The sequence below is a fragment of the Mustela nigripes genome, chromosome 13, assembly GCF_022355385.1.
Source record: "Mustela nigripes isolate SB6536 chromosome 13, MUSNIG.SB6536, whole genome shotgun sequence".
NCBI classification, from domain to species: Eukaryota; Metazoa; Chordata; class Mammalia; order Carnivora; family Mustelidae; genus Mustela; species Mustela nigripes.
In genome coordinates this window covers 28539923-28567840 of record NC_081569.1, presented here as the reverse complement: position 1 = coordinate 28567840, position 27918 = coordinate 28539923, and the positions used below count along the sequence as shown (strand labels likewise).

The window sequence follows — 27918 nt, the reverse complement described above, 5'->3', positions numbered from 1 at the left end:
TTTGCAGACACATAGAAAACCGGGGATTCCAGAATTGGGAGGGTTCTTTGTAGAAAGAGTATGGTAAGGCAAGTTCATTTCCAAATGCATCTGAGGCATTCTTGATACTGACCTTTGTTTATGCGTTGAATGAATGAGTGAATGAATGAATGAATGTATGTCCTTGGGTGCTGTGGGTCCAGGAGAGCCGTGCTGATGATGACAGTCTCCTCCTCATGTGTACTTGATTCATTTGATGTCACTTTATAGTGAACTTGTTGAGTGTGGACCCTGGAGCCAGATGCCTGGGTTCAGACCTCAGCTCCACCTCTGCTGAATTTCTTAATCTTGCCAGGCCTCAGTCTTCTTATCCCTAAAGTAAGGCTAGCAAGGGTATTTACCTCTAGGGCCAGCAGGAGGATTAAGTATGCTTATATATGCAAAGCATTTAGAACAGTGCTTAGTACACAGTAAGCTCTCAAGAAATGCTAGCTATTCATAATTTATATCGGTGATGTGTTCTCAGTCTTTTCCCTGTAGCTGGTACAGAGATTTGATGTTTATAGCTGAGAAAAGGGAGAGAGCCAGAGAGGTGGAATGACTTGTCCCAAGTCCCCAGCTGATAAGCTTGATCTAGAATGCCTTCTGCCTGACCCCTGGGGCTCAGGGCTCGCTCATCTGGGCATGACCTGGTAACTGATTAATGTATTTAGCATTAGGGATAATAAATTGTTACAAATACAACAACACTACTTCCTAAGCCGAACACTAGGGCTCTAACAATGGTGTCCATCTTCCATGGGCTTCCTCACTTGATTCCTTGGTCTCTTTCTCTGAGGCAGCCACTCTCCTAATTACCTAGTTAGCATTCCCTTGCCTCTTTATTTTATTTTATTAAAAAGATTTTTATTTATTTATTTATTTGACAGAGAGCACAAGTAGGCAGAGAGGCAGGCAGAGAAGAAGGGAGGAAGCAGGCTCCCTGCTGAGCAGAGAGCCTGATGTGGGGCTCAATCCCAGGACCCTGGGATCATGACCTGAGCCGAAGGCAGAGGCTTTAACCCACTGAGCCACCCAGGCGCCCCTCCCTTGCCTTTTTAAAACCATGTATTTTAGTATATAGGAATTGTTCAGTTTGGGTTACTTTCAAACTTTGAAAAAGAGCATGAAACCGGATGCAGCCGTCTGGAATTTGCTTCCCCCCCCCCCCCCCCCAACTTCATATTCCTAAACTTCGTCTATATTGTTGCAAATAATGGTAGATGTAGTTCATTTGTTTGCACTGGTGTGTAATGTGCCCCCATTTGAATCTACCCCCATGGATTGATCGTTCTTCTCTGTGGGTCGTTCCCCTTTTGGTTCTCACAAACAATGCTGCCAGGAGCCGCCTTGTCCAGTCTCCTGAGCACGCAGAGTGTCTCTGGAGCACACGGTTGGGAGCGGAATTGCTGGGCCCTAAGGCATGGGCATATTCAGCTGTCCTCGAAAATGTGGTGACGTGTCTTCCAGATTAGTTGGACCACTTATGCCCTGCAGTTGGAAAAAAGTGTCCCCAGTGCTCCCCACCCTCGCCAGCGCTCGGTGTGGTCAGCCATCTTGGTTTTTACCAATTGGTTGAGAGTAAAACTGTGTTACGTTATGGTCTTGCTGTGCATTTTCAGAAAATGGGGGCCAAGATGGTCTGTAGCCAATGTGTAACAGGTGCTTAGGGAGCGATTTTCCCCTTTGTCCCTCAGAGTTCCCCAGTTAGTGGGGCTGCTGTCTCTATAAGCTCTGGGCTCAGGGATGGGTAAGGGCACTCAGAAGGACTCCCCAGGGAACGGGGGGGGGGGTGAAGGAGGAGCAAAGAGAGCTTAAGTCCTGCACAGGACCCCAGGGGGTTCTGTGTTCACCCCGAGGATGGGCAGGGGCAGTCCTGGCTTGGCAGAGGGAGAGTGATTGTCCCCCCTGAAAACCCTTTCTCCACACCCTGGGGTCTGGCCTGGCGTTAGGCACTGGGGAGTACTTCATAAGAGTTTGGTGAGCTGGAAACCAAATCTGGATGAAAAAAGGTATCTTTGTTCTTCCTTCATTCCCATCTCCTTGGGGAGTCCTCCCTGATTACTCTTGCCCACGGAGAGAGTGAGGGGGATGGCTGAGCAAGGTGGCTCCTGAGTGGCAGCAAGTTCCCCTCAGGGGGCCCTCAAGCCCCCTGTGTCCTCACAGAGGCCGAGAAGCTCAGTGCTGGTGAGGTGATTTGGAGCCGCTCCCTCCGCCAGCCTGGTGCCCCAAGGATTGATTCTGGGGCCGCTCTCCCCTCCCGGACCTGGGCCCCTGGAGCTGGTTAGAGAAGAGCAACAGGGCTGGCGGAATAATTATGCCTATTTCATGTGACACCCAAATTGATTGCCGCCAGGGTGACATTACCAGGGCATTGTTCTTTGTCTCCAACCTCTTATTACATGTTATTAGGGTGTGTGGTGTGTGTGTGTGTTTTTCTATTTTTTCCCCCTTTCAGGGAATTAATCTCTCTCTGCTCCGCTCTACAGAGAACCTGCCTGTGGCTCTGGGAGGGGGCGGGGCCCGTGGGCCTGCAGGCTTCCTTTGCCTGACCCAGCCCCAGGAGGGCTGTAGACGGAGCTTGGGGGGGTGGGGGAGTGGCCATCTCAAGTCCCTTTACGTGGGTGTGAGATGGGGGTGTCTCAGAGCTGAGAGGGGCTGCTGAGGTGCCTATGGGAGCAGAGGGCTTTCCCGTTGGTGTCTCGGGTTGCTTTTGTCTTGGGGCACACTACTCACCCACTGCTACGTAGCCAGGTCTTCCATCCTGGGCTGTCTGGTCTTCCATTTGAGTCCTCACACTGAGCTGAATTGGGCCTCCCGTGCATTTTGATGCCACCCTCTTGGGCTGCACCAGGCTCTTTGCCCTCTATGCCTTGGGACACCTCTTAGAGGTTTGCCTATGCCCAAGCCTGGGCTTCTCATGAGCATCCAGCCGGGCGAAGGGGTCCTCGGTTCCTGAGCAGAACAGAGCACTCCCCAGCCCCATCTGAGCAGAGAGGCTTGCTACCTCTTGGTTTGATCTCGGTGTACAGGTTGGGAAAATGGGTTTTGGTGAGGGGTTGGCCAAGATTCACTGGAGCAGAGAGCACTTTGAATAGTCAGTGGTGGTAGAAAGGCATTTTTATTTATAGCTTGCCCATGCTCTAAAAAAAACTCACTGGACCTTGGTTTGGGATGTACTGGGGGTTGTTTTTCAATCTTTTCACCTTTTTGAGGCATTAGTAATGCAAAGCTTCTCTTGACCCTGATCTACCCCCACCACGGGGTCCTGGCGCTACGCTGGGGAGAGAAGAGGGGTGGAGGCTGGGTTCTTCTGAGGCCGTGGCCCTGAGATGCCATTGGACCTAGGACAAGTCCCTGATGCTCTCAGGCCTCACTTCCCTCACTTGTGTGTGTGTGGGGGGTGTCTCTAGGGTTACCTGGCCTCTGGAGTGAGACGATCTCGGGGACTGTGGGGAGGTAAACTAGTGTCTTGAGCCTCAGTGTCCTCATCCACAAAGTAGGTACATGGTGAGGGTTGCTGGGGTCATTCCCAAAGCACTCTGTGTGTTCGATCCCAATATCTCTTTCCTTCCTTCTCTTTGAACTCTCTGCCCCCAGCCCCTAGAGGGCACTGGCCTCCCCTTCCCTGAGGAGTTTTGAGCCTTGAGACAGGAAGCCACTTGCCCACACAGTCCTACAGCTCAGCAGGCCCTTGAAACTGAATCAGAGAAAGGCAGCATAGTCTGCAGGAGCGGTCAGACAGCCTCAGGTTAAGCCACCAAGTCCCGTCCCATCCTGCGATCCATCACTGTGTGATTCATGGCAGGCTGCCCTACCTCTCTGTGCCTCCGTTTTTTCATCTGTAAAACGGGGATCATAGTACCAACCTAATAAGATTGTTGTGAAGAGGAAAGAAGCTCATGTTTGAGTTCATAGCCTACTCGCCATGTGACCTTGAGCAAGTTACAGAACCTCTTTGTGACCTTGATTGAGCAACTTACAGAACCTTTTTCGTTTTTTGCTTCTCTATTTTCTATCTGCAAAATGGAAATAATGACACAACCTACCTCCACACGCTGTGGTGGGAGAGATAAAGTTTTGTATGTAAACTGCTCAGAATCATGCCTGGCACATGAAAGGCTCTTGTCTTCATCCTGTTGATCAAGTCTCGGGCCTTCCAGCGCCCCTGCTGGTTTCACCGCTGCCTGCTCCCTGCCCTGGGCCTCTGAGGCCATGAGCTCCTCTTCTTTCAGGCTCAAGGCTGATGGCCTACCAGGGTGGGGGTTGGCTGGTGTCCCCGCCTCCAAAGCCTGAGATGGGCCTACCTAAGCTGTTCCCAAGACAGAGGAACCCTGAGGACTGGGCCATCCAGGAAGGGAAGAGGGGATCTGCCAGGCACCTCCCAAGATGGCCTGGGTGGCAGATGAAGCCAGAGACCTTCAGCGGTTTCTTCTTGCCCCTGTGAGCCTGGGATGGTGTTTAGGAGCCCGGGAAAGGTGGGAAAGGAGAGGTAGTGGGTAGGGACATGGGTTTTCCTTGAGCCTCCTCAGGTCACCGTATGGGTGCTTGCCTAGCCCTCCTCAATTCTGGGACAGCTCCAAGCCAAGGAGGGATGCTTTCTCCTCAGGTGGGCTCAGCACAGACAATTAGGAACTTTCCTAGAACCGGTGGCTCCCTTCCACCCTTCCCAGGACAGCTTCTAGCTTCCCAGCTGGGCTCTTCCCTCAGAACAAGACTGTGGAGGGGCCATCAGGGCCCAGAGTGGTCCAGGGTTCACCCAAGGTCACATAGCAGGGCAGGTGTGCAGTGAGCCCCGACTGGAGCCTTGGCGTGGGACCTGTGGGCCCAGTGCCCTTTGCTCCCTGAGATGTGGCTTCCTCTGGGCCTTGCCCTACCCCAGCCTTACCAAGCTGGCCACTCCTGGAGGCCAGAGCCTATATATAGAAGCCTTTAAACACTAAGATGCTTTGACAATTAAAATTCATAATTTATCCTGAAAATGGCTTGGAGCTGTGGGCTGGCCGGAAGGCCGGCAGCTCCTGAGAGCAGCTGTGCTCCCGTGGAGTGGGCTGTGGGGAGGGTAGGGGCATCCCACCCTCAGAGGCAAGGGGTGGGTGCTTGCCCAGGACCCCATAGGGGCAGCTGCCCAGTGAGCGGGCAGGTAGTCACACTGGACCCAGCCAGCAACCTCGAACCTGGTGCGGCCAAGAGCCCAGCTGAGCACTATGGAAAGAAGCTTGAGTTTCCAAGCACGATGGAGGCTCTGGGCCAGTGGAATGGTGAGAGGAGGGACAGCAGACCCATACACCCACAAGGGCCACCCTCCCCTGTGCGCGCAGCACACACGCATGTACACACACACACACACACACACACACACACACACACCCTGAGGGCCCCAAGAACTCTGCCAGAACCAAGAGCAAGAGGAAAATAAAGAATTATACACGACAAAGGACATGACCTCAATTTTCTTCCAGGTTGATTTTTTTTGTCCCCGTCCGTGGGGCGGTGGGGGGAGGGGTGGGTGTGCAGCTGAAGGAAGAGGACAAGGGAGAGGACAGGCCAAGGCAGGCCGAGCAGCCGGGGAGGAGACAGACGGAGGCTGCCGAGGCTGCTCTGCTGTCGCCCGCTGGCCATACAGGCTGGATTTCTCTGGCGGGAGCCCAGCCAGAGCACCCGACCCTTCCTTTCAGGATTCTCTGCCCTCCCACATTCCCTGTGCCAGGAGGCAACCCCGGCCCAATTAGGCTGGCCTGGGACTGAGTTTGCCCCATTAGCAGTTCACGCCTGCAACCATTATCAGCCATTCACACCTCAGCAGGGATTAGCCCTGGAAAGCCAGAATGGAGTAGCTTTAGAAGGAGCCCCAACTGGTCAGGATTTGAAGAGAAGCAATTAGAAGTCCCTGGATGCTCCCACCCCGCCCCCCCCCCCCGCACACACCTTAGTTTGCACCATTCCGTCCCTCAACAATGCCCCCCCCTTCTCTTCTTGGCCTGTGGAGCCTGAGCTCAGGGGACGCCTCCTCCTCCTCCAGGAAGCTCTCTGAAGAGCCTAGCCTAGGAGGGGCTGTTCTCAGGAGCTGCCCAGCCTTGGTTTGACTGGCTCTCCTGCCCCTTTGAAGATGGGCATGGTTCCATCAGCCCCAGCCCTCCTCTGGGGGCTCCTAATTTGGGAGACACAAAGGGGAGGCCCCAGGAACTGTGAAACCCCCGACGGGGACAAGGGAGCAAGGCAAACACAGCAGATCCCCCTCAGAGATCCAGAGGGGGCATTCAGAGGGGTGATCCCTTCTCGAGCTGGATTCTGCAAGCTGAGTGGGAGGTCTCTGGGCCTGTGGTGGGCAGCCAGCTGGCACTGTGGGAGAAAGGCCCCGACCTGGGGTGACTGTAGAGGGCTTCCTAGGCAGACCTCACTCCATCCCCACATCCACCCCGCTCCCTGCCACTGACACACTTTATTTCAGGAAAGGGATCCGGGGGGGCGGGGGGTAGGGGGGCGCCATGTCCTGGAACTGAAGGCCAAGAAGGGACCTCAGGTAGGCAGGTGGAGACTTGGGGACAGGGCAAGTCACGAGGACTCTGCCTGTTCCCTGGTCACCTTGCAGGAGTGCCTTCCCCTTCCTGAGCAATCAGCCCTCCTGGATGGGATGGGTTCAGGCCAGGATGTGGTAACAGGCCCTATGGTGGGTACTTGAGTCTGCGGGCCAAGCTCACTCCCTCTCTGCCCCCTGCCTCCCAACCTGGGCCGCCCCTACCGGCCTGCTGCCCCGGGTACCCATCTCTCTCCTCCGTTTTCTCTGCCTCTCTCCTCCTCCCTTTTTTTCTTTCCTGTGTGCCCGCCCCCACCCCCCGCCGCTGTGTATCTTTTCTTCTCTATTTCTGTCAACCCTCCTCTCTCCAGCTTATTTCGGGGGTGGGGGTGGGCAGAGCTGGATAGGGCTGCAGGAAGACCCCCTCGGCCCCCTCCTCAAGCCAGCCATCCCTCCTCACTCTCCCCTGCTGCAGACACGGAGCCCGACAAGACAGGGCGTGATGGTGCACGCCTCATTTCCACATGGGGCAACAGCCTACTGCAGGCATTCAGGTCCCACAGCTGGGCTACCCCCCAGAGTCCCTGGGCCCCCAGCCATGGCAGCGGGTGCCTCCCTGCCCAGGACACCATGCCTGTGTGTGCTGGGGAGCCCTGTGCTCCCTGCGGAATGCTGAGTGGGAACACCATGAAATATCGATACTGTAAACCTAAAATAACTAACCCTTCGTGCTGCACCCGAACTAGGTGAGACACTAGCAGAGACCATGGCGGCAGGCACTAGAGGAAAAATTTAGTGTGTCTAACACATGCAGTTGAGGAAAGGCTTTTGTGGGGTTTGGGGAGGCAGGGTGCCTGCTTATCCGAGGACAGGTACCTGCCTTGGGCTCTGGGCCCTCACCCACTGCCCTGATGCTCCCCGCTGGCCAACCATGTGTCCACAAGGATTCACAGCTGGGAGCTCTCGAAGCATGCAAGCTGACCAGGAGGAATGGAGCTCTGCTGCCCCTCTAATTTTGTGCCTAGGCTGAAGGCAAATGAATTCCCTTTTGGAAGCCTGGGTTCTCATGTGTAAATGGTTAAAAAATAAATACCTCTTTTGAGACGGAGTGACCCCTGGCCTCCCGCCCTAAGTCCACTCACAGGGGATACCCTGTCCCTTCTGTCCCCATCGGCCACCTGTCTCATCCTGAGCCCCACAGGGCACAGCCCATGGTGAGGTCTTTCTCATAGATCCTTCCAGCCCCAGTGGAGCTACAGTTTGGAGCCCTAGACCCCGCTCCTCTTCACCCCTAACCAGGTTTGAGAATGTTGAGTTTCTAGCTGGAGGAAGTCAACTTCTGCTGTGGGCTCTCTCAGGGGGCCTGGAATCCACCCCTCATTGCACATTGGAGGAAGAAGACCAGAGAGGGCAGGCCTTGCCTGAGGTCACACAGCAGTGTGGCCGGTGTGGGGAGCAACGGAACCAAGCAGCTAGGGCCTGGCACAGGAGTGAGAGTGTGGTGGTGGAGGCGGCCCTCTGCACGCAGGTCTGACCGCACAGCCTCCTGCGCCATTCGGGCACTGGGAGGACCCAGGCTGCCATGGGGTCTGAACACTGTGTCCCCGGCATGGATCTCCCTCTGCCTGCCCACCTGCCTGCCTTTGATGTTTATTCCCTTTGTATTTATTGGTCCAATTTTTAAACTCTTGCCCTTGTGGAAAGCCCTTCAGGGGGCAGGGATTCGAAACAAAACGCTGATTAAAGTGCATAAAACACTTATCCTTTGCAGTTGCAGGAATAACCAGCAGGATTCACGGTGCCGGGAAGGCAGGAACAGCTCATTGCCCGCTCAGCAGCTCTGGTGTCCCCCGCAGACACAACCCTGGCACCGCCCCTAGATGACAGGGACCCCATGGTGAGGGATGGTTAGACTGGGAGACTCAGCCTGTGTGTGGTGCTCCTGCTGTGCCGGCTTGGGCAGGCCTCTTAAACTCTCCAGGCCTCAGTTTCCCCTCCTTTCAGGAAAGCCACATGTAAAAGATGAGGGGTGAGGCAGTCTGCAGGCCATGCCCTCCTCAAGCTGTGTTGGTCCTGGGGTGCATTGCCTTTTGTTCTGCAGGGGGTCAGGGTGAGGTGGGGGGCGGAGGGCAGCCAGGCGAGGCCATGCCAGTCAGCTTTTCCATCAACAGGTTTGAATTCCCCAGGTCTCTCACTGCTCACTCAGAGATCCCTCAACCCCTGCAGAAAACTCCTGTGTATGCTCTGTCTGTCCAAGAACATCACGGGGGGCTGTTCTGTGAGGCAGGAGCTGCCATGACTGACCCAGCATCGAACACACAGGTGCAGTGGCAAGTGCTGAGGCTTTGGAACATATTTCCCTCTTCATTCAGGTTGTCAGGAAGCTCACCCCTTTTGTCATTACGCCGGACTGGGTGGTAGTCTTCCCTTACTGGCCTGCCTTATCTTTTTATCGACTTATGACCTAATATTTTCTGTCAGTTGGCTCAAGTGATTTTTACAGGCATGTGCTGTACAGGAGTCGCAAAATATCTCTACTAGTAAGTGTAAGATGCTTCGCTGTTCCAGAAGAAAGATGAGTTCTGACTGTGTAGGTTACGGATGGCTTCATGGAGGAGGTGGCCTTTGGGAAAGGAGGTCACAAAGGCCACTGGGCCAGGAGGCTGGAAAAGGTCTCCAGAAGGATAAGGCGGGTAGGGACACCTGGGTGGGTACATGTAATAGGCAGGCTGGTAGGAGATACAGATGGGGGTCTGGTGAGGCAAGGTGGTGGTGGCTTTGAAAGCCTCATTCTGGTGTGTGTGTGAGGGTTTCCCAACATCTCAGGTGAGCTGTACCCTGGCCACCCCCGCTCTCCGTCCCCGGCCCCCTCTCCAGCAACCCCCACCTTGCCCACCAGCCCAGCTCTGAGCTGGGCGCCCCAAGTCCTGTTTAGCTCTCCAGGTCCCCAGCCTCACACCCCAGCCTCACACCCGCGCCGGCCCCAGCTGCCGGCCCAATTACTTATTGATCGCCTGTCAGGATGTTTGCTTTTCTGGTGGGTCACTGGAGCGTGTGTGACTGCGGAAAATGGCCTGGTGGGGGTGGGGTGGGGGAGGACGAACCAGAGTCTAGAGAGAGGATGAGAGAGAGGCAGGGGCTGTGGACAAAGCCGCTGGGGATAACAAAACCTCTAAGATTCCATAACGTGTCAGTGACACCCAGGTCCCCCTCTGGTTAATCAGTCACTTAGTCTGTCACCAACCAGGGAGCACCTGTCAGGCCTGGGAGAGACTGCTGGAGCCCTGGAAGGTGTGTGGCTTGTCTCACAGAGCAGAACTTTGGTCCCACATCCACCCCCCTCTGCAGGCTGGAGCCACAAGCTCTTTGAGCCCCCGTTGCCTGAAGGGGTGCTGAGTGATAAGACCTGTGACCTTGAGAGCAGGTGCTCTGTACCAGTGTAGAAGGGGGACTGGGAGAGCTAAGGGAGAGATGTGGGAACCCTCCCCACCTAGGCTTCCCCTTCCTGCACAGAACGCCCCCGGGCACCATGCGAGTGGAGTATGTGAACAGGCAGCCATCGTTGGGCTCTGGTTCAGCCCCTTAAAACCATCTGGCCCACCCTCAGGAGTTTGGAGAAGTCCACACTCGCCCTCCTAGCCCCCTCCTTGCCCTGCTGGGGCAGTTTCCCAGGCAGTGGAATGGAGGAGGGACAGAGGAGATGGGGCAGTAGTCTGGGCGTAAATGGGAACAAGTCACCTCTCAGGGCGGCTGGCAGAGAGTCATGGAGGGGCTAGCTCCTGCACACCTCTTGCCTACTCCTCCTGTAGCCTGTGCTCAAGCCAGGCCCCTCTCCTGGTGCCATTATCCTTGTCACGGGAACCCAAACCCTGCATGTTTCTCAGGGCCCAGCTGTAACAAGCCTTGCATCGTCAGTGCCTCAGTGGGGACTGGGTCTCCAGCTGCCAGCCTGCGGCGGCCCGTGGTGGGCCCTGGCGGCCCCCACCTCAGACCAGCAGCTGCCCAGAACCCTGGCTCTAGGAGGAGCGAGATCCTGAGAGACAAGGTCTGGTGGTCCTTCATCTCCCCGCATCTCCCATGGAATGGTCAGACAAATTTTCTTGGAGCAGTGGTCATTAAATCAGACTGTGAAGATGGGGTTTCAACAGGCAGGGGAAGAAACAACTGCAGGGGCCAAGACCAGGAGCACTCATTCACTGGGCTGGAATTCTGCCCTGATGCCTTGCCGTGGAGTCTCTCTGACTCTCCGCTTCCTCCAGGTCTGCCGTGACCCACCCAGACTCCTGAGCCCAGGGCTCAGGGCCCAGTGAATGAGTGCCCACTCAGTGGAAAGCCCACTGGGGAGCAGATTCATGACAAACTGGGTTTGCTGATATCCCGGGGCTCTTGGGCTGGGGGCTTAGCTGCAGTGCGGGCAAGGAGGGTTCCGAGGTGTCGGGGCTTGGGGAAGTTCAGGCTGAGGGTGGCCCCCAGCAGCTTCTGGAGCCCTGGCCTGGCAGGCCGGGGACCAGACACGCTCCTCCGCTCCTCCGCAGGCTGTTCCCAGAGGCTTCAGCCTTTGAGCCCCTTTGATTCCCTGTGTGAGCCCTGAGGGCAACTCAGCAGGTCTGGCTTTATCCCTGATGAGCACCAGGGGAAGCTGAGGCTCAGGGTGTGCGGCTGGGTACGGGGTGCCTGCCTGCGAGACATAAAATATAAAGGAGGTGGACACCGCCTGGATTGCCCATACCAGGCTCCTCTGAGACGACCATGCCCCTTCCGTGCACTCCCACCCCAATCCCAGTAATCCTGGGGAGTTCCTCCGGGAGGGCTCTGGGCAGGGTAAGTTGCACGGAGGACGCAGCATGGGGTGGTGGGAGGCTCTCTGGCCCAGGCATCTGGACCTCACCGTGGGGTCCCAGCCAATGCCCCCCCAGCCCTGTGGCAGGGACCCCTCCCCCCCAAACAGGGCAGGAGGGCCCAGCTCGGGGCTGGCCCAAACACTATCCTCTAACCATGCCCTCTGTCCTGTGCTTGCTCCTGGCTGCAGGTGAGCGAGAGGATGCTGGCGGGGGGCGCGAGGAGCATGCCCAGCCCCCTCCTGGCCTGCTGGCAGCCCATCCTCCTGCTGGTCCTGGGCTCAGTGCTGTCAGGCTCAGCCACCGGCTGCCCGCCACGCTGCGAGTGTTCGGCACAGGACCGCGCGGTGCTCTGCCACCGCAAACGCTTCGTGGCAGTCCCCGAGGGCATCCCCACCGAGACCCGCCTGCTGGATCTGGGCAAGAACCGCATCAAGACGCTCAACCAGGACGAGTTCGCCAGCTTCCCGCACCTGGAAGAGCTGGAGCTCAACGAGAACATCGTGAGCGCCGTGGAGCCCGGCGCCTTCAACAACCTCTTCAGCCTTCGGACGCTGGGGCTGCGCAGCAACCGGCTGAAGCTCATCCCGCTGGGCGTGTTCACGGGCCTCAGCAACCTGACCAAGCTGGACATCAGCGAGAACAAGATCGTCATCCTGCTGGACTACATGTTCCAGGACCTGTACAACCTCAAGTCGCTGGAGGTGGGCGACAACGACCTCGTCTACATCTCTCACCGCGCCTTCAGCGGCCTCAACAGCCTGGAGCGGCTGACGCTGGAGAAGTGTAACCTGACCTCCATCCCCACAGAGGCGCTGTCACACCTGCACAGTCTCATTGTCCTCCGGCTCCGGCATCTCAGCATCAATGCCATCCGGGACTACTCCTTCAAGAGGCTGTACCGGCTCAAGGTCTTAGAGATCTCGCACTGGCCCTACCTGGACACCATGACCCCCAACTGCCTCTATGGCCTCAACCTGACTTCCCTGTCCATCACGCACTGCAACCTGACCTCCGTGCCCTACCTGGCTGTGCGCCACCTGGTCTATCTCCGCTTCCTCAACCTCTCCTACAACCCCATCAGCGCCATCGAGGGCTCCATGTTGCATGAGCTGCTGCGGCTGCAGGAGCTCCAGCTGGTGGGTGGGCAGCTGGCCGTCGTGGAGCCCTATGCCTTCCGCGGCCTCAACTATCTGCGTGTGCTCAACGTCTCGGGCAACCAGCTGACGACTCTGGAGGAGTCGGCCTTCCACTCGGTGGGTAACCTGGAGACGCTCATCCTGGACTCCAACCCGCTGGCCTGTGACTGTCGGCTGCTGTGGGTCTTCCGGCGCCGCTGGCGGCTCAACTTCAACCGGCAGCAGCCCACGTGTGCCACGCCCGAGTTCGTCCAGGGCAAGGAGTTCAAGGACTTCCCTGACGTGCTTCTGCCCAACTACTTCACCTGCCGCCGCGCCCGCATCCGGGACCGCAAAGCCCAGCAGGTGTTCGTGGACGAGGGCCACACGGTGCAGTTTGTGTGCAGGGCGGATGGCGACCCGCCACCTGCCATCCTCTGGCTGTCGCCCCGCAAGCACCTGGTCTCGGCCAAGAGCAACGGGCGGCTCACCGTCTTTCCCGACGGCACGCTGGAGGTGCGCTACGCCCAGGTGCAGGACAACGGCACATACCTGTGCATCGCAGCCAACGCTGGGGGCAACGACTCCATGCCCGCCCACCTGCACGTGCGCAGCTACTCGCCCGACTGGCCCCATCAGCCCAACAAGACCTTCGCTTTCATCTCCAACCAGCCGGGCGAGGGAGAGGCCAACAGCACCCGAGCCACCGTGCCTTTCCCCTTCGACATCAAGACCCTCATCATCGCCACCACCATGGGCTTCATCTCCTTCCTGGGCGTCGTCCTCTTCTGCCTGGTGCTGCTGTTCCTCTGGAGCCGGGGCAAGGGCAACACGAAGCACAACATCGAGATCGAGTACGTGCCCCGCAAGTCGGACGCGGGTATCAGCTCTGCTGATGCACCCCGCAAGTTCAACATGAAGATGATCTGAGGATGGGGCAGGGGGGCAGGGACCCCCGGGGCAGGCCGGGCAGGGGAAGGGGCCTGGCTGCTGTGCTCGCTCCTTGGGCCTTCCCGCCTCCCCTCCCCGCCCAGGCCCTCCACACACACACACACACACACACACACACACACACCCCCCGCTGTTCCCTGCGGCTCCCCTCCTCCGCCCCCTCCGCCGGCACTCACCACTTGCCCTCTGCCTACCAGGACCTCCGCAGGCCAGGCCTGGGGACCCCACCTGCACAGGGGCACACGTTGACAGACTGGAGTCGGAAGCCAACAGACCGACACGTGGCACAGTCAATAATTCAATTAAAAAAAAAAGTTACGAACTTCCTCTGTAACTTGGGTTTCAATAATTATGGATTTTTATGAAAACTTGAAATAATAAAAAGAGAAAAAAAACTATTTCCTATAGCTAGTCGGAATGCAAACTTTTGACGTCCTGATTGCTCCAGGGCCCTCTTCCAACTTAGTTTCTTGTTTTTCTCTTCCTCCTCCTCCCCCCCTTTCTCCTCCTCTTCCTCCTTTCTCTTCTCTTCCCCTATGGGGAGGGATCACTCAGGAAAACAGGAAAGGAGGCTCCGGCCCCACCTGCCCGGGCAGCTGACAGGAGTAGGCAGGGGAGGCAGGTGCGGGCTGGCTCTGGGCTGGCCATTTGCAGGTAGCAGGTGGAGGAGAGATAGGGCTGCCTGATGGGGGTGGAGGCTGTTGGCCAAGATGCCAGGAAGTGCTACTGCCAGGGGTCGGGGGCCTGGCTCGTGTGTGGCTGAGACTCTGGACAGGGGCTGGGGTCCTCCTGGAGGACAGCATAGTCGGTGGAGAGAGCCAGGGGCTGGAGGCAGGACTGAGGCCTAACCTCTGGTCCCAGCTCTGCCGCTGACCTACTGTGTGGCTTCAGACAGGTTGCTGACCCTCTCTGGGCCTCAGTCTCCACATTGTACAAATGGAAAACGTGACTCCCCGCCCTGCCTACCTCACAGGGCTGTTGTGAGGAATTGATGAGATGATGTATGTGAAACACTTTGTAACCTGTAAAGCGCTGTGCACATGTGTGGGTGACTGTTCTCATTATGGTCATTATTATCTCACCGTGGGGGAGGGGCTCCTGAAGGGCTCTCCATGGGGTCAGGGTTGGGGGCAGACCCTGGGCAGGCCGGGAAGGGCCGCTCGCTCCAGGGACTTAGAGAGGCTCCTGCTAGAACTGCGGCCCAGGCCGGCACTGTCTGCTGAGCCTAGCCTGGACTCTGGAGAGTCGTGGGTTGGGGAATGGGGCCCCCTGTACTGAGACTGACCTGGAGGGTCAGAAGCTACCCTGCCCACTCACACCAAACCCAGCCACTCCACACTCTGCCCTGGGAAGGGCTGCCCCAGATGACAGAGGTGCCAAGGGCCAGTCCAGTAGCCTTGTAACTCTCCCTGACTCCGAGGGGCCTGGCTTGGAAGGCCAGCATCTCCGTCGGACAGATGAGGGCGCTGGGGTCAGGCAGGCCTGGCTTCTCCCCTCCACGGTTCCTCTTTCTCCTCAGGGACCTGTTGGATTCAGCTCCGAGGTGGTGTGAGGCCTGCTGCCTGGAAGTCCTCAGGTCAAAGGGTCCGGTGTTGAAGGAATGGACAGACACAGACGTAGCTGAATGTGGAGGGGAAGCCCTCGGGAAGTCAGCCCTTGACAGAGATTTCCAGAATGTAGCGTCTCCGAATGGGACTCCTTCCAGGGCTCACATGCCCAACCTGAGCAGGCACGGACCGGGTAGCACCTTCTGAAGCAAGCCTCTGGTGGGGGCATGGCGAGCCCAGATGGGCACGGAGGGGCACTCCCTCCCTCCCTTGCTCATCTGCAGGGGTCCAGAGAGCCTGCTCTGCTCCTGCTTCCCCGCTGATGCAGCTTTGCAGCTGGGTCACGTTGCCCTGCCCCCCTGCACCCTCAGCAACCACCCCACAGCTGTCCTTGGCCCTGGGGAGACCTCAAGCCCTCGGAACTGTGGTTTTATCCCCCGGAACAAACAGGAGCCTTTCCCCACTGGATTCGGGGACGCTGGTATGGTAAAGGTTGATGGTCCCTGGGGAGCAGCCTAGATGTGATTATAGGCTCTGAGCTTTGGGCTCAGATCTGGGTTGAAGGTCCTGTTCTAGCACTTACCGAGTGTTCAGGATTGTTACTTAACCCCTCTGAGCCTCGGTCTGCTTATCTGTCACGTAAAGAGATGATCTTACTCCTTTTGGTCGTTAGGACGTTACATGAAGGAGCACGGGTGGATCTGTCTGGTGTGGTGCCCGACGCCCAGTACGCCCTCTGCCAGAGGTGGTGGTGGTTACTATCAAGGGAAACTTTGGTACAGATGCAGAGACTGAGGACCAGAGAAGGTGGTAGCGTATCCAAAGCCGCACAGCTTCGAAGTTTCAGAACCAGGGCCTGGGAGGTCTAGACTCCCAAGCCACAGACTTCTAAGCCTGGCTGAGGGCTGCTCAGAGCCAGGCCTGGCGACCCCCACCTAACAGGACACCACTTTGGGGAGCACAGAAGCAGGGAGGGGAGTCCTTGGGCAAGGGCATGGCTTGTACATAACAAGAGGCCAGTGGTATCATGTGAAGCTTCAGGAAGCTGATAGGCCTGCTTACCTCCAGAGAGACAGGTTCACAGGTTGTCCATGGCTCCAGCCCTAGATACTTTGGTGGGCACTGTTCTCCCTCAGGAACCAGCCTGTGGGATTGATTGTTACTTACCCCTCTGAGATGCCTAGGACTTCACAAGTTTCTGGTAAGATCAAGAGGTTCAAGGGGCCAATTTCTTCTTGGCTACCTTGAGGGAAACAGACCTCTGAGGAACTTCAAGGACACAAGAAAATTGTGAGGTTGTTTTCAGATAGGGGAGACAGTTCTTTTGGGGGATTGTGAATGCCCCAGGGCAGGAGGTTGGGTTGACCCAAGCAAAGGAAGCCTGGGTATTAGAACTGCCCCCTCCTAGGCATGGGACCTCTATGTATTGAAGATAGTCGTGAACTCAAGAGCCCTGTGAGATGGAGGGGGAATGTTGCAAAGTCAGACTGTAGCAAGCACCCGGATCTCGGCCACCCCCATCCCCACCCCTGGTGTGCCCCTCACCAGTGAGAATCTGGGGCCTGGAGAGGGGAAGTGACCCACTCCGAGTCACACAGCAGAGTGATGGATGGGCAAGGGCTTTGGGGTCAGGTCCAATTCTATCTCAGGTGTGACAGCTGCTTGCTGTGCAGGGATCACCGGCACTGTTACATGGCATCCTTACAGACAGGCAGGGAAGTGGCAGGTGAACTCAGGAATGGGGAAGGAAAGGGACTGTATGGGGGACAGTGGGAAACAGGGAGCTGGAGCTTCAGTTGAGACTGGGGTAGAAGCCAAGCCTGGTGATGTCCTCTGATTTGCTGCCAAAGGCCTCGGGGCTGTGTGGGAGGATGGGAGCAGACCCAGGCCCTCACTGCTGTTTGCCCAGGACAGAAAGACTGGCCGTGCCCTGAGGCCCTGGAGGACAAGGCCACCACCTGCGTGTGTTTGCAGGGATGGAGGTGACAGCGAGCCATGGAGAAGGGGTCAGAGAAGCCATGTAGACATTGGCTGCTGTTAGGAGTCCTGGGAGGCTTGAGTCTTTCAGGGCCTGTAGTCAGGGTTTATGAGGGATAAGGAAGGGTTGCAGCTCAGACCGTCTGGAATCAAGTGATTTACTGAGGACCTCACAGAACCTAGTTCCGCGGTCTGTATCACCTTCCCTGCTTCTCTCCCCAATTTGATGTTCCTCTGATGACACAGGGTTAAAAGTCACCGCAGTTCCCATTCCAAAACTCAACTCCAGTCTCCTGTGGAATCTGGCTTGCTAGGATCTCTGATCTCTTCATTCACAATCTCCAGAGGAGAAAAGTCTGATTGGCCGCCTGCCAGCCAATGGATTGGTTGCCCTAACTCAGATGCTCATCCCCTTATCCAATTAGCTGAGGCCAAAGAGCCAATAAGCCAAATTCAGGTGAAGATGATGCTGAAAGGCCTTAGGGACCCTATCAGTCATTTATTGCTACATGACAACCACCCCAAAACTCAGTGGTCCAAAATAACAACAACCATTTCTTTGCTCCAATGTGCAACCTGGGCAGAGCCTGGTAAAGGCGACTCATCACTGTTGTGCATGGTGTTGATTAGGGAGACCTGACCGGGGCCAGAAGATCCTAGGGGGCTTCTGGCCAGGTCTGTCTCAGCTGGGGAGGCTGGAGGGTCGGAGGCCAGCCTGCTCCTCCATTTCCGTGCAGTCTCTCCAGTGGGCTAGCTGGTGGCTTAGCACTCCAAGGTGGCCAAACGGGGACTGCCAGGTCTCTCGAAGCCCAGGCCAGGAGTCAAGGCCATTCACAGGCCCATGGAGCTTCAAGGGGAGGGAGGACAGCCGCCAGCTCTTGGTGGGAAGAGCCGCAAAGTCACAGACCATGGGCATGCAGGACTCGAGGGTTAGTGCAGCCCCCACTGGGGACCTCCATGGGGACCGCAGAGGTGCCTTTGTCCTCTTAGGATCCGCTCATTGGTGCGCAAGCCTCTACAGTCTACCCAGGAGTAAGGATTTAGCGAGTGATGATGACTGCCCCACAGATGGATCTCCAGCTGGTGAGGAAAGAGTCAGGATTTGAACCAGGCTTGCTGCCCCTGGGCCAGTGTCCTTTTGAGCAGAACAGGAGGCAGCTCCCCCCACCCTGGGAGTAATATGGCAATAGTAATAATCATTACTATTTACAGGTCAGATGTTTCCCCTACGTTGTCTTTTTCTTCTTTTAAGTTGGCTCCACGCCCAGCATTGAGCCCAACATGGGGCTTGAACTGATGACCCTGAGATCAAGAACTGAGTTGAGATCAAGTCGGATGCTAGCACTAACCGACTGAGCCACCCAGGCCCCCCTCACTTACATTGTCTCATTTAATCCCACCATAAGGAGGTTCTAATCTGCTCCCCTTCTGGTGAGAAGGCAGACTCAGGGAGAAGTGACTGCCTGGGGGTCCCCACCAGGGAGGGGATGAAGCTGGGATTCCAACTCAGGGCACCAGGACTTCACAGCAGAAAAAGCACTGGACTGGGCCCCTCACATGGAACCACCCAAGACCCAGGCTTCTCATGGGCAGACATGGCCACAGCCACATCCCCGCCCGTGACCACCTTCTGTTGTGGGCCGGGGTGGGTCGGTGGTGGCAGGTGAGTGCAGGGGCAGGTGCCACAATCAAGGTTTCTACCAGTCAGTTCCCCCTTCCAGCCCCCAGGCCACCTAGCCTCTGTGGGACCCAGAGGCCCTGCAGCCTGTTCTGAAGACCTGCAATCTGGCCCAGCACCTACCGGGACACTGGGTACTACTGGGTACTGCTGGGTGGGGGTCTGAGAACAGCAGCCATGCAGCACAACCCTGGGTGTTCAGAGTCTTCCCTGGGGGGCACCAGCTCTGACTGCCTGAGGGAGTTGACTGCGGGATTTACAACCTCCCCGTAAACCTATGATGGCTCATCCTGTGTCCCCAGCCTAGACCCTATCCATCATGCCAGCAGATGGCTTGTGTCTGGGAAGTCCAGGGTGGTGGGTCCTTTGGGAGCCGTGGAGACGAAGTGTGCCCTCGTGTCTCATCTCCCACCTCCATCCTGCCCCAGCCCTCATGCCGAGGCCCGCCTTGGATATGACCCCATCTGGTCACAGGGACTGGGGTCTGGCTCTTCCACGGCCCCTCCAGCTGTATCCCTCATCCCTTCACTCTTGGTCTGGGCTGTGGCACACTGAGAAGGCTCATCCTGGGGAGGGGGCGGCAGGTTGTTCTGGAGCAAGAGGAGGAGGAAGCTGACGGAGAGGAAAGAAAAAGCCAGGCAGGAGGAGGATGGGTGGGACAACCACCATGTCTGGTTCCCAGGATGCAGAGCTCAGCCCAAATGCCGTGAGTAGCATGACTATCTCCCTGGTTTGGTGATGAGTCTCAGAGAAGCTGAGCCACTGCCCAAGGTTGCACAGCTGAGCAGTAGCAACTCGGGAAGCGCGCGCATACACACACACACACACACACACACACACACACACACACACACACAATGTTCATTGTGCTCCCATTTTGCAGATAAGGAACTTAGTTTCAGAGAGGGGAAGTGACAGGTCCAAGGCCACAAAAAGAAGGAGTCAGTTGTAGCAGCAGCTCTGACTCAACGAAACCAGGGGTGTGGCAACAGGGAGGCAATTGCTGTGGCCTCCAGAAAGCATCCTTATGGGAAACACAAGGTGAGGCTGGCTCAGGGGGTACCCCGCCCCAGAAGAAGGGAGTCGATTTGCTTTCCCACAGGCATTGACCAACTTATGAAGAAATGTGGTGTCGTAAAGAGGAGAGATGTAAGCATAGTACAGCCTCATCTCCTTTGTCTCCTGCCAGCTCCAGAGCCTCTTACAGACCCTCCAAGGCCACAGACCTGGGTGGCAGCACCTAGAGCTGACATAGGGTGTTTATCTCTCTGGGGCTCTCTCCAGACCCCAGGGCTGTGAGGTGACACACTTCCCTGTGTGACCTTGCTCCAGTCCCTAAGTGCTTTGAGGCTGACCCTTCCTAAGGGCCTGAGAGAAGTTGTGCCAAGGGGGACTCCCCACACCCTCTGCTTTCAGGGTTCACCCCAGACCTCAATGATGTCCCCCATTCCACATCCCTGCCCCCACACAGCTGCTGAAGCAAAGCAGGAATTATAGCCGCTCTAGTAGAACATTTACTGCCTGGCCCTGCGTCTGAGCCCATAAATCGCCCTCGCCATGCTTGGTACCAGCCGTGCAATCACCTGGAACAGAGGCTGAAGGGATCCACCATCCCATGCCCCCACCTGGGCCCTGGCCCACTTAGGCCATCATCTTACCCATTCCCTCCAACCTCCCTTCGGTGCTTCTCAGAGTGGGGCCAGGACAAAGTCCCCACAGGCCTGGCCATCTGAGCAGCCCCATCTCCGCAAGCATACCCTGGAGATCACCTTTCTGGAGTCTTCTGTTGACCTCCTCAGGGTCTCTGCCTATCTTCTGCCCTTTTGGTCCCTGCCCCCGCCACCTTACTTTCCCTCCCTCTCTAGCTGGAGTTGGACCAGATGGACTCCAAGAGCTCAGACAAAACCTTCTGCTCTGTGGGGCCACCAACAAGGCAGTAAGACTGGTGGAAGGCCCTGCAGCTGCATGTGCCCAAACAGGACTGCCTAACCACTGGTGGGCACCTGACTGGCCAGGAGCCAGGAAGCCAGCTGTTCCCTTTGTCCTCTGGGATAGCTGGAAGGGAAAGAGACATTTCTGCAAGGCCCTTGCAGTTGGCCAGAGGCAGAAGGGGCTGCTGGAAGTGTGGGATAGAAGGGAAGATTGTTCTGTGATGAGGAAAAGAGCTGAAGAGGCCCATGATGGTTTCCCAGGTCCTCGCTGGGCCCTCTAGCCAGCATCCAGCCCTTCCCCACAAAAGGAGGCTAACAAACACAGGTGTAGGCAGGGGACACTGGGGTGGGGAGGTAGATAAGGGAGTAATAGCTGGTAAACACTCCATAGTGGTGGAGTACTGTATCCCACAGGCAAAGGGAGGCTAAGGGACAGTCACCTTTCATGTGGAGAGTACAGACAGGGGAGACCAAAGGCTTTTCAAGGGTCCACAGGCCTTCAGCTCCAGTTTCCCGGTTTAGGATGAGGGAAAATGCTTTGGTCGGTTCCTCTCTGCCCTTGAAGCCTCTCCTGTAACAGGGATAGAACCCCTCTTCTGAGTTCTCAGTGCTCCTGTGAAAAGGAGGGCAGATGAGCAGGGGGTGTGGCAGGGCTGCGGAAGCCGAGGCCGGCGTTCTGTATAGCACCATCTCGACCATGGGGAGCTATGGTGGGTGCCTGAGCATTAGAGGGACACATCTCAGAGTCTAAGGAGGAAAGATTTGAGGTGTGGACAGAGAAAGCAGAGGCAGAGAATGCACACATGAGTATGCACCCCTCTGTGCTCACACATACTCAAGCACACACACACCTACTGCAGCAGGCACAGGTGCAAACGGATTTCCGCAACCTCACCCGTCCCCCCACACAACCACACAGCAATTTATGTGTCCACACAGACCCGTGCACGCACCCATGCAAGCAAACACCCTACGTCTACACATTGGTACAGATAATACACGCTCACACTGGTCCACCATGCTCTCTCCCGTACATTCACACTAAAGCGCAGACCCGCAGAGCAGCCCCTTTCGAGCAGCGCATGGAAGCACTGCACACATGCCCCCGGGCGACCCCTCACAGAGGTCCACGTCCTGCCCTGTGCTTAGGGCACCTGACGATACACACGCGAGCCTGAGCATGCACACACGTGTGCGCTCACAGACAGCTGCCCCAGCCTTGCTCCACCCTTGGAGCTGCTGCTGGCCAATGAGAGCTTGCTGGGTGCTGTCTCCTAGGCAACCAGTGGAGCTGTCCGGCTCAGGGTTGCGAAGGTGGGGAGGGCGTGGCCACGGGGATGCCCCCACCTCCCCACCCTTGTGCCCTGAGGCCCTCGGGTTTTTTTCGGGGTTAGATTGCCAAGCTAGGCTGAGGGCAGGAGTGGAAGAGGTACCTTGGAGATATCGTGCCCAAAGCAAATCCCAATGATGTTAGCTCCCCCACCCTACCCTGCATGGGCCACAGACAGTGAGCATCCTGGCCAAAGATGCCTCCTGTGGCCCACCCTAAGAGATCTATGGGAGGACCTGGTTTTGAAGGTTCCAGGTGGGGGGCCTCTATGACCCAGTTCCATGGCCTCTCTCCAGAGGAATCTGAAGAGCTTGCACCACCCCTCTTCCTTTTCCTCAAATGCCCAAGCTTTCCCCTTGGGACCTCCCCACATGTTCTCCCTTCTGCTTGGGATGTCCCCAACTCAACTCTTCCTGCACCATATCCTCTCACACACTCATTTCTTTTCTTCTGGCAACCTTCTGCTCATGGTATAGGTCACTGCTCCAAATAGTCCTTTCCTAGCCACCACTGTCCCTGGCCCCCATTTGAAGTCAGTCCCTGAGCTAGAGCTTGTCATCACTGGGACTAGCAAAAGCACACCTTGAGCCTTTTGAAACACAGGGGATACCAAGAGATGGAGGCTGGTCAAAGGGGCCAAGTACAGGGATGCTTGGGATCTGGAGCCAGACAACCTGGGTCTAAATCCTGGCTCTGCCACATACCAGCTGTGTGTGACTTTGGGCAAGTTGCCCGTAGAGCTGGTGAGGATTAAATTAGATCATGCCTGCAAAGCACTTAGAACAGTCTGGCATGGAGCAACCGACCAGTAAATGCTTCTACTATTCTTCTTATGGACTCCCCATTATAAATAATGCCACCTCCCCCACACAGCTTCCAGAGCCTGGCCTCATTCAGAACATGAGGCCATGGAGCAGGAGACTCTAAGCTGGTGAGCAACAGAGGGTTTGCCCCTCGTACACAGACAGACCTATTCCAACAGCAGGTGCCCTGTCTAAGAGGGAGACTTGTCCCATTGGGGCAGAAATCAAGAGTCCATGGTGACAAACAATTATAATTGTCTTTTACACTCTGTTTGTCACTCTGTGGCATGCATAACTGCTGCAGTGATTTCAAGAATGATCATAGTGCCCCACGTATAAGCAAGCCCCATATGCGTTCTGGCCTCTAGCTCTCCTGTAACCTCCCTCAGAGCCTGGGCAAAGTGGGGTTGTTTTTCAAATGGCCAGCCCCTATCCTCCTGTGCCCTGTTCCCACTCTAGGGGGTGGGTAAGCAGCAGCCCCCCATTCCCCCGTTGCTGCAGGACCTCCACTCTGCCCTGATTTGCATAATTGGCTTCTGATGAGATTCACTGAAAGAGATCTGGCACACCCTGGTTTATGTCTGTGCTCCACACTAATCAGCCAGGCATCCAGGAGCATAGCACTGCACTTCTTCCTAAAAACGGAGATAATCTTTCCCACCATACAGTTTGTGGAGAAGCTTGGCCTCGATTCCTATAGAAAGTACCTGGCTTGTGGGCTATGCCCAGCAGGGGCTAGCTGCAGTCCTTTGCTGGGCCCTCCAGGACTATGGGGCTCCAGGCTGGGGTACATTTTAGATTTCAGTGCTGTCTGTATCCAAAATGATCTGATGGCAAGAAGCATAAACCCTCCTAAAGATGTACTCTCACAAGGGGTTTTCTGGAAGCAGACATTCTCAGAGAAGCCCATCATAGCCAGCTTCCCCTCTCTCCTGGTGGCTCAGCTTCTGGCTGCACGGCGTCTTGGGTCACCCGTCTGTCTCTGCAGAAATGATCAGGGGTGGGACGACTGGGTGGTTCAGTGGGTTAAGCCTCTGCCTTTGGCTTGGGTCATGATCTCAGAGTCTTGGGATTGAGCCCCGCATCGAGCTCTCTGCTCAGCAGGGAGCCTGCTTCTCCCTCTCTCTCTGCTTGCCTCTCTACCTATTTGTGATCTCTCTCTCTCTCTCTCTCTGTTAAATAAATAAATAAAATCTTAAAAAAAAAAAAAAAAAGAAATGATCAGGTGCTATCCGAATGAGCACAGCCTCCCTAGGAGGGCAGCCTCAGCTACCCATGGCTTCTGTGTTAAATTCTAAATTCCCCAGAGAAACCATGATGGGCCAGGATGAGGTCAGTTGTCCACCCTTTGTCCGGTGAGCTGAGGGAGGGACCAGAAGGTAGGGAGGGCCACGTCTTCAGGGATTTGGGAGGAGTGGGGTCTTTAAGTAGGAGTGTGAGTGGAGTGAAAAATGGTGACTTTCCCTAGACCAGTGGTTCGCAACACTGGCTGCACATTGGAATCACCAAGGGAGCTTTAAAAAAATACTGCTACCTAACTCCCACTCCCAGAGATTCTGATGCCTGGGTTGATGCTGCAGTAATAAAATTTTCAAGAGTTCCCCAGGCGATTGTAAAGCGCAGCCAGGGTACCGATCACCACTTTCAAGACTTCCTCCTGGCTGAGTCCACACCACGGTGTCATCCATCCCTCTAGTTTGGTCTCCCTTCAGGCCAGAGGAGAGGTTCATCCTCCGCAGCCTAAGTCAGTGATTCCCAAGCCATCCCCTGGATAAGATAAGGTCAGAATCCTGATTCCCCAGTCTTGTCCAGCCATACTGAATCTGGACGTTTGGAGAGGAGCTCTTCTGATTCTTATCACCAAGCGAAGTGGAGACACTGGGCTGAATGATAACTTTACCCACTGATCAGCTCCATGCAGCTGATATGCAGTCATGGAGGAAATCACCCCAAGTCCCTTCTGTAGAGAAATCAGTGATGGTAGCAAGCCAGACACCCCCAGAGCTCTATGCTCAAAGAACAGGGTGGACATCCATTGTTCTGTCTGCCTTGTGTGAGGTGCCTATGTTCCAACCACATGGTGAGACTAAGAACTGTCTTCTGTCTTCTAATGGAACCATCTGCTATGGCCGTGGCTCCATGTAGGAGAGGGTAGCTAAGCCCAGCTGAGCCAATCCATATCCACATCTGCTTGTTAGTGTGAGTAGACAAGGGAAAATGGCACCTTCCCGAAGTGTAGCTAATCAGAAACCTTCCCTAAGATATCTGAACTTGGAACCAGAGAATTCCAATATCGGTGTTTCTCTGGAGTACAGACTGGGAAAGGTGAACCTGGGAGCCACGTTCACAGAGGATCCAGGCAGAAGCAGAGGCAAGCGGTGGGGAGAGTCTCTGATTCTGCTTTTCTCTGTGGTACCCTGAGCCTGGCTCTTGGTGGGACCTAGGTCTGAGTCCCAACAACTACGGGCACAGCACAATTAGCAGTCTTGCTACCACATACCATGGGCCACTGTCTACCCTTTCCCAGCTAATCCCACTGTTTCTTGTTACCTGAGTCCTAGGGTCAGTCTCTGTTTTAGGGCCAGTTTCAGTGGATTTCTTCCCTTTTCCAGAAAAATCCATTAGAATGTAAGTTTACAGAGAAATTTAAAGAAGCAGAGTGAACCACGAACTGCCAGGTTTCCCTGCGCCAAACTGAAAACCATCTAGAAGTTCTCTCATCTCTGCTCTTCTGTCATATTTGCTCTGTTCTCCTCCTCATCTCTGACAAACAAGCTCTTCTTTTACTTACCAACGTGCACTTAGCTGAGCTTGACCACCCCAAGATAGCAGCCCCTGCCAGAAGCCCACACAACCTGGAATCTCAGTTCCCTGCAGCTAACCTAATAGTCGTGCCCTGATTTTAAATTCCCACGAGACACACTCTGATTGGCCAAGTTGTAGTCAGGTGACCTCAAACTGGTCCAATCAGCTAGGGCTGGGGGAGGGCTGCCGTGGAGAACAAGGACCCACCCTTGTTCACCAGCTCCTGGACACCGTCCTTGGAACTCTGGGACATGAGGGAGATGACTTTTGGATAAACTTAAATGAACCCATACTTTCTCCAAGAGAGCTTGTTCCTCAGCAAGTCAAGAAGAGAGTGGAAATCTTAACAAGGAGGTCGGCTGATAGTGCTAGCGAGGCCTGGTAGCTGGCAAAGAGAGATGGGCAGGGGTGACCCTCACCCTTACCCCTGAGGCAGCAGCTGCAGCCCTGCTTTGCATCCTGTCCAGATATTTCCAGTAAATAAACATTGACGCTTTCGATATCATGTTAATTTCACAGGCGGCTGCTCTGCTGACAGTTTCCACACTCCGCCAGCGCCTCTTGTCAGTTTTAGACTCACAGTCGGACGCCAGCCCTGCTCGCAGGCTGCCCGACATACAGACATAAAAACAAATGGCTCAGAAAGCCCTGGTGAGATGACAGTGAGCAGCATGGGCGCCTAGGTTGGGACGGAGCAGCCCTGTCCACGGTCCTGAAGTTGACCATGGCAAGGACCAGGCCACAGGGCTTAGAATCCACTAGTGTACCCTTGCTTCTCTACCTTTCAGGGCCACAGTTTTCAAGTCTGTGAAAGGAGTTAATTTTGTAGCCTTGCTTCCTTGGGACCTTAACTGCGAGTTGTAGGCAACCTCTGACTCTAAAAGGCGCTTCTTGAACTTCCCAGGGCTGGCTTTGACCTTCCGCACAATTCCCAAAGGCATTTGAGCAGAAGTTTATCCCAATTTTGCAGATGGGATAGCTGAGGCCTAATGCTAGGCAGTAATTTTCTCTGTTTCACAGCAGGAGACAGGAGCAGAACCAAGGCAGGAACTGGGGTGCTGGCTCCAGTTCCAGCTACTTTGACAGTTGTCAACCACACAAACTAAAGTCCTAGGGCCACAGGAATAGTAGGGCCAGAGACCCCTGCCTTGTCCCAAGCTCAGCTGAGCCAGCCCCTTGGAGCATTTAGGCTTCTTCTGGACATGCACAGTCATGAAGCCTCATGCATATGTATGATTTATTCCTATTATAAGCTGAGCTGAGGTTGTACTTTCTGGCTAGGTCCTCCTGTGCTCTAGGACCCTCTCTGTCAGCCAGTGTTTTTAGGTTTCCTTCAGGGAGCCCACTGATGGGCCCACTTTACCCCACACCAACACACACTGGGAGCTGAAGGGGGGAAGCTGGGCCAGATGCTCCTTCTGGGTGCTGGGATGCCTTCCTTCTTCTTCTGGTTGCTGCTACGGCTGCTTCTAGATGCTTCCACCTGGTGGGAAGAAACACTTGCATCAGTAGGGCCGGTCCTGCCACACATCCTGTCACCTCCCCAAGGCCCTAGTTGGACCCCAAGAGGAATGAGGCTGAGGCAGGTTATAAGCAACTACAGTGATGGCCCACCTCCTTGTCTGCCATCTACTTCCTGAATAAAGTCTTCACTAGCCTGGAGGGACATGTGGGGGCACTGCAGCCCAGGGGTGGTGACAGGAAGCAGGAGGAGACATCTTGACCTCCCAGGTTGCTGTCCAGGGTGACTCAGATGGCCATCTTCTCTGGGGGCAGGGCTCTGGAGCGCCCACATGGCAGCTCACACCCACTCACCTCTGGCGCCTGCTTCTGCTCAATAAAGACTCATTAATGGACTTAAGTGAATTAGAGTCATTAACACTGTTATCAGAGGCCGGCAGAGGTTGGCGCCTGCCTTCTAGGCCCAACCCACAGTCTGGGGAACTTGGGCAAGGCCTTCACATCTCAGGGCCCTCACCTATAAATTGGGGTATAAATGTCCCCCGACCCCCACCACCTATACACACACACACACACACACACACACACACACACACACATACACACTTAGCACTATAGCTTCCATCACCTATAGGCAAAAAAAATTTTTTTAAAAGATTTATTTATTTAGGGGCATCTGGGTGGCTCAGTTGTTAAGCATCTGCTTTCAGCTCAGGTCATGATCCCAGGGTCCTGGGATTGAGCCCAACATTGGGCTCCCTGCTCAGGGGGGAGCTTGCTTCCCCTTCCCACTCCCCCCTGCTTGTGTTCCCTCTCTCGCTGTGTCTCTGTCAAATAAATAAAGTCTTTTTTTTAAAAGATGTGTTTATTGATTTGAGGGGGTGGGCAGAGGAAGAGACAGAGCCTTAGCAGACTCCCTGCTGAGTGCAGAGCCCGACGTGAGG

The 27918-nt window shown here is 55.8% G+C and overlaps 1 protein-coding gene across 7 annotated transcripts in view; it reads left to right on the top strand.

The window, feature by feature from the left end:
* Positions 1-14499, top strand: part of LINGO1 (leucine rich repeat and Ig domain containing 1) — a 191234-nt gene extending 176735 nt beyond the window's left edge. For all 7 annotated transcript variants that reach the window (XM_059371781.1, XM_059371780.1, XM_059371777.1 and 4 more), the window contains one exon: positions 11565-14499. In XM_059371781.1, the coding sequence (XP_059227764.1) occupies positions 11577-13421 (1845 nt within the window). In that variant the 5' untranslated portion in view covers positions 11565-11576 and the 3' untranslated portion in view covers positions 13422-14499. The remainder of the gene's footprint in view (positions 1-11564) is intronic.
* Positions 14500-27918: the final 13419 nt, after the last annotated feature.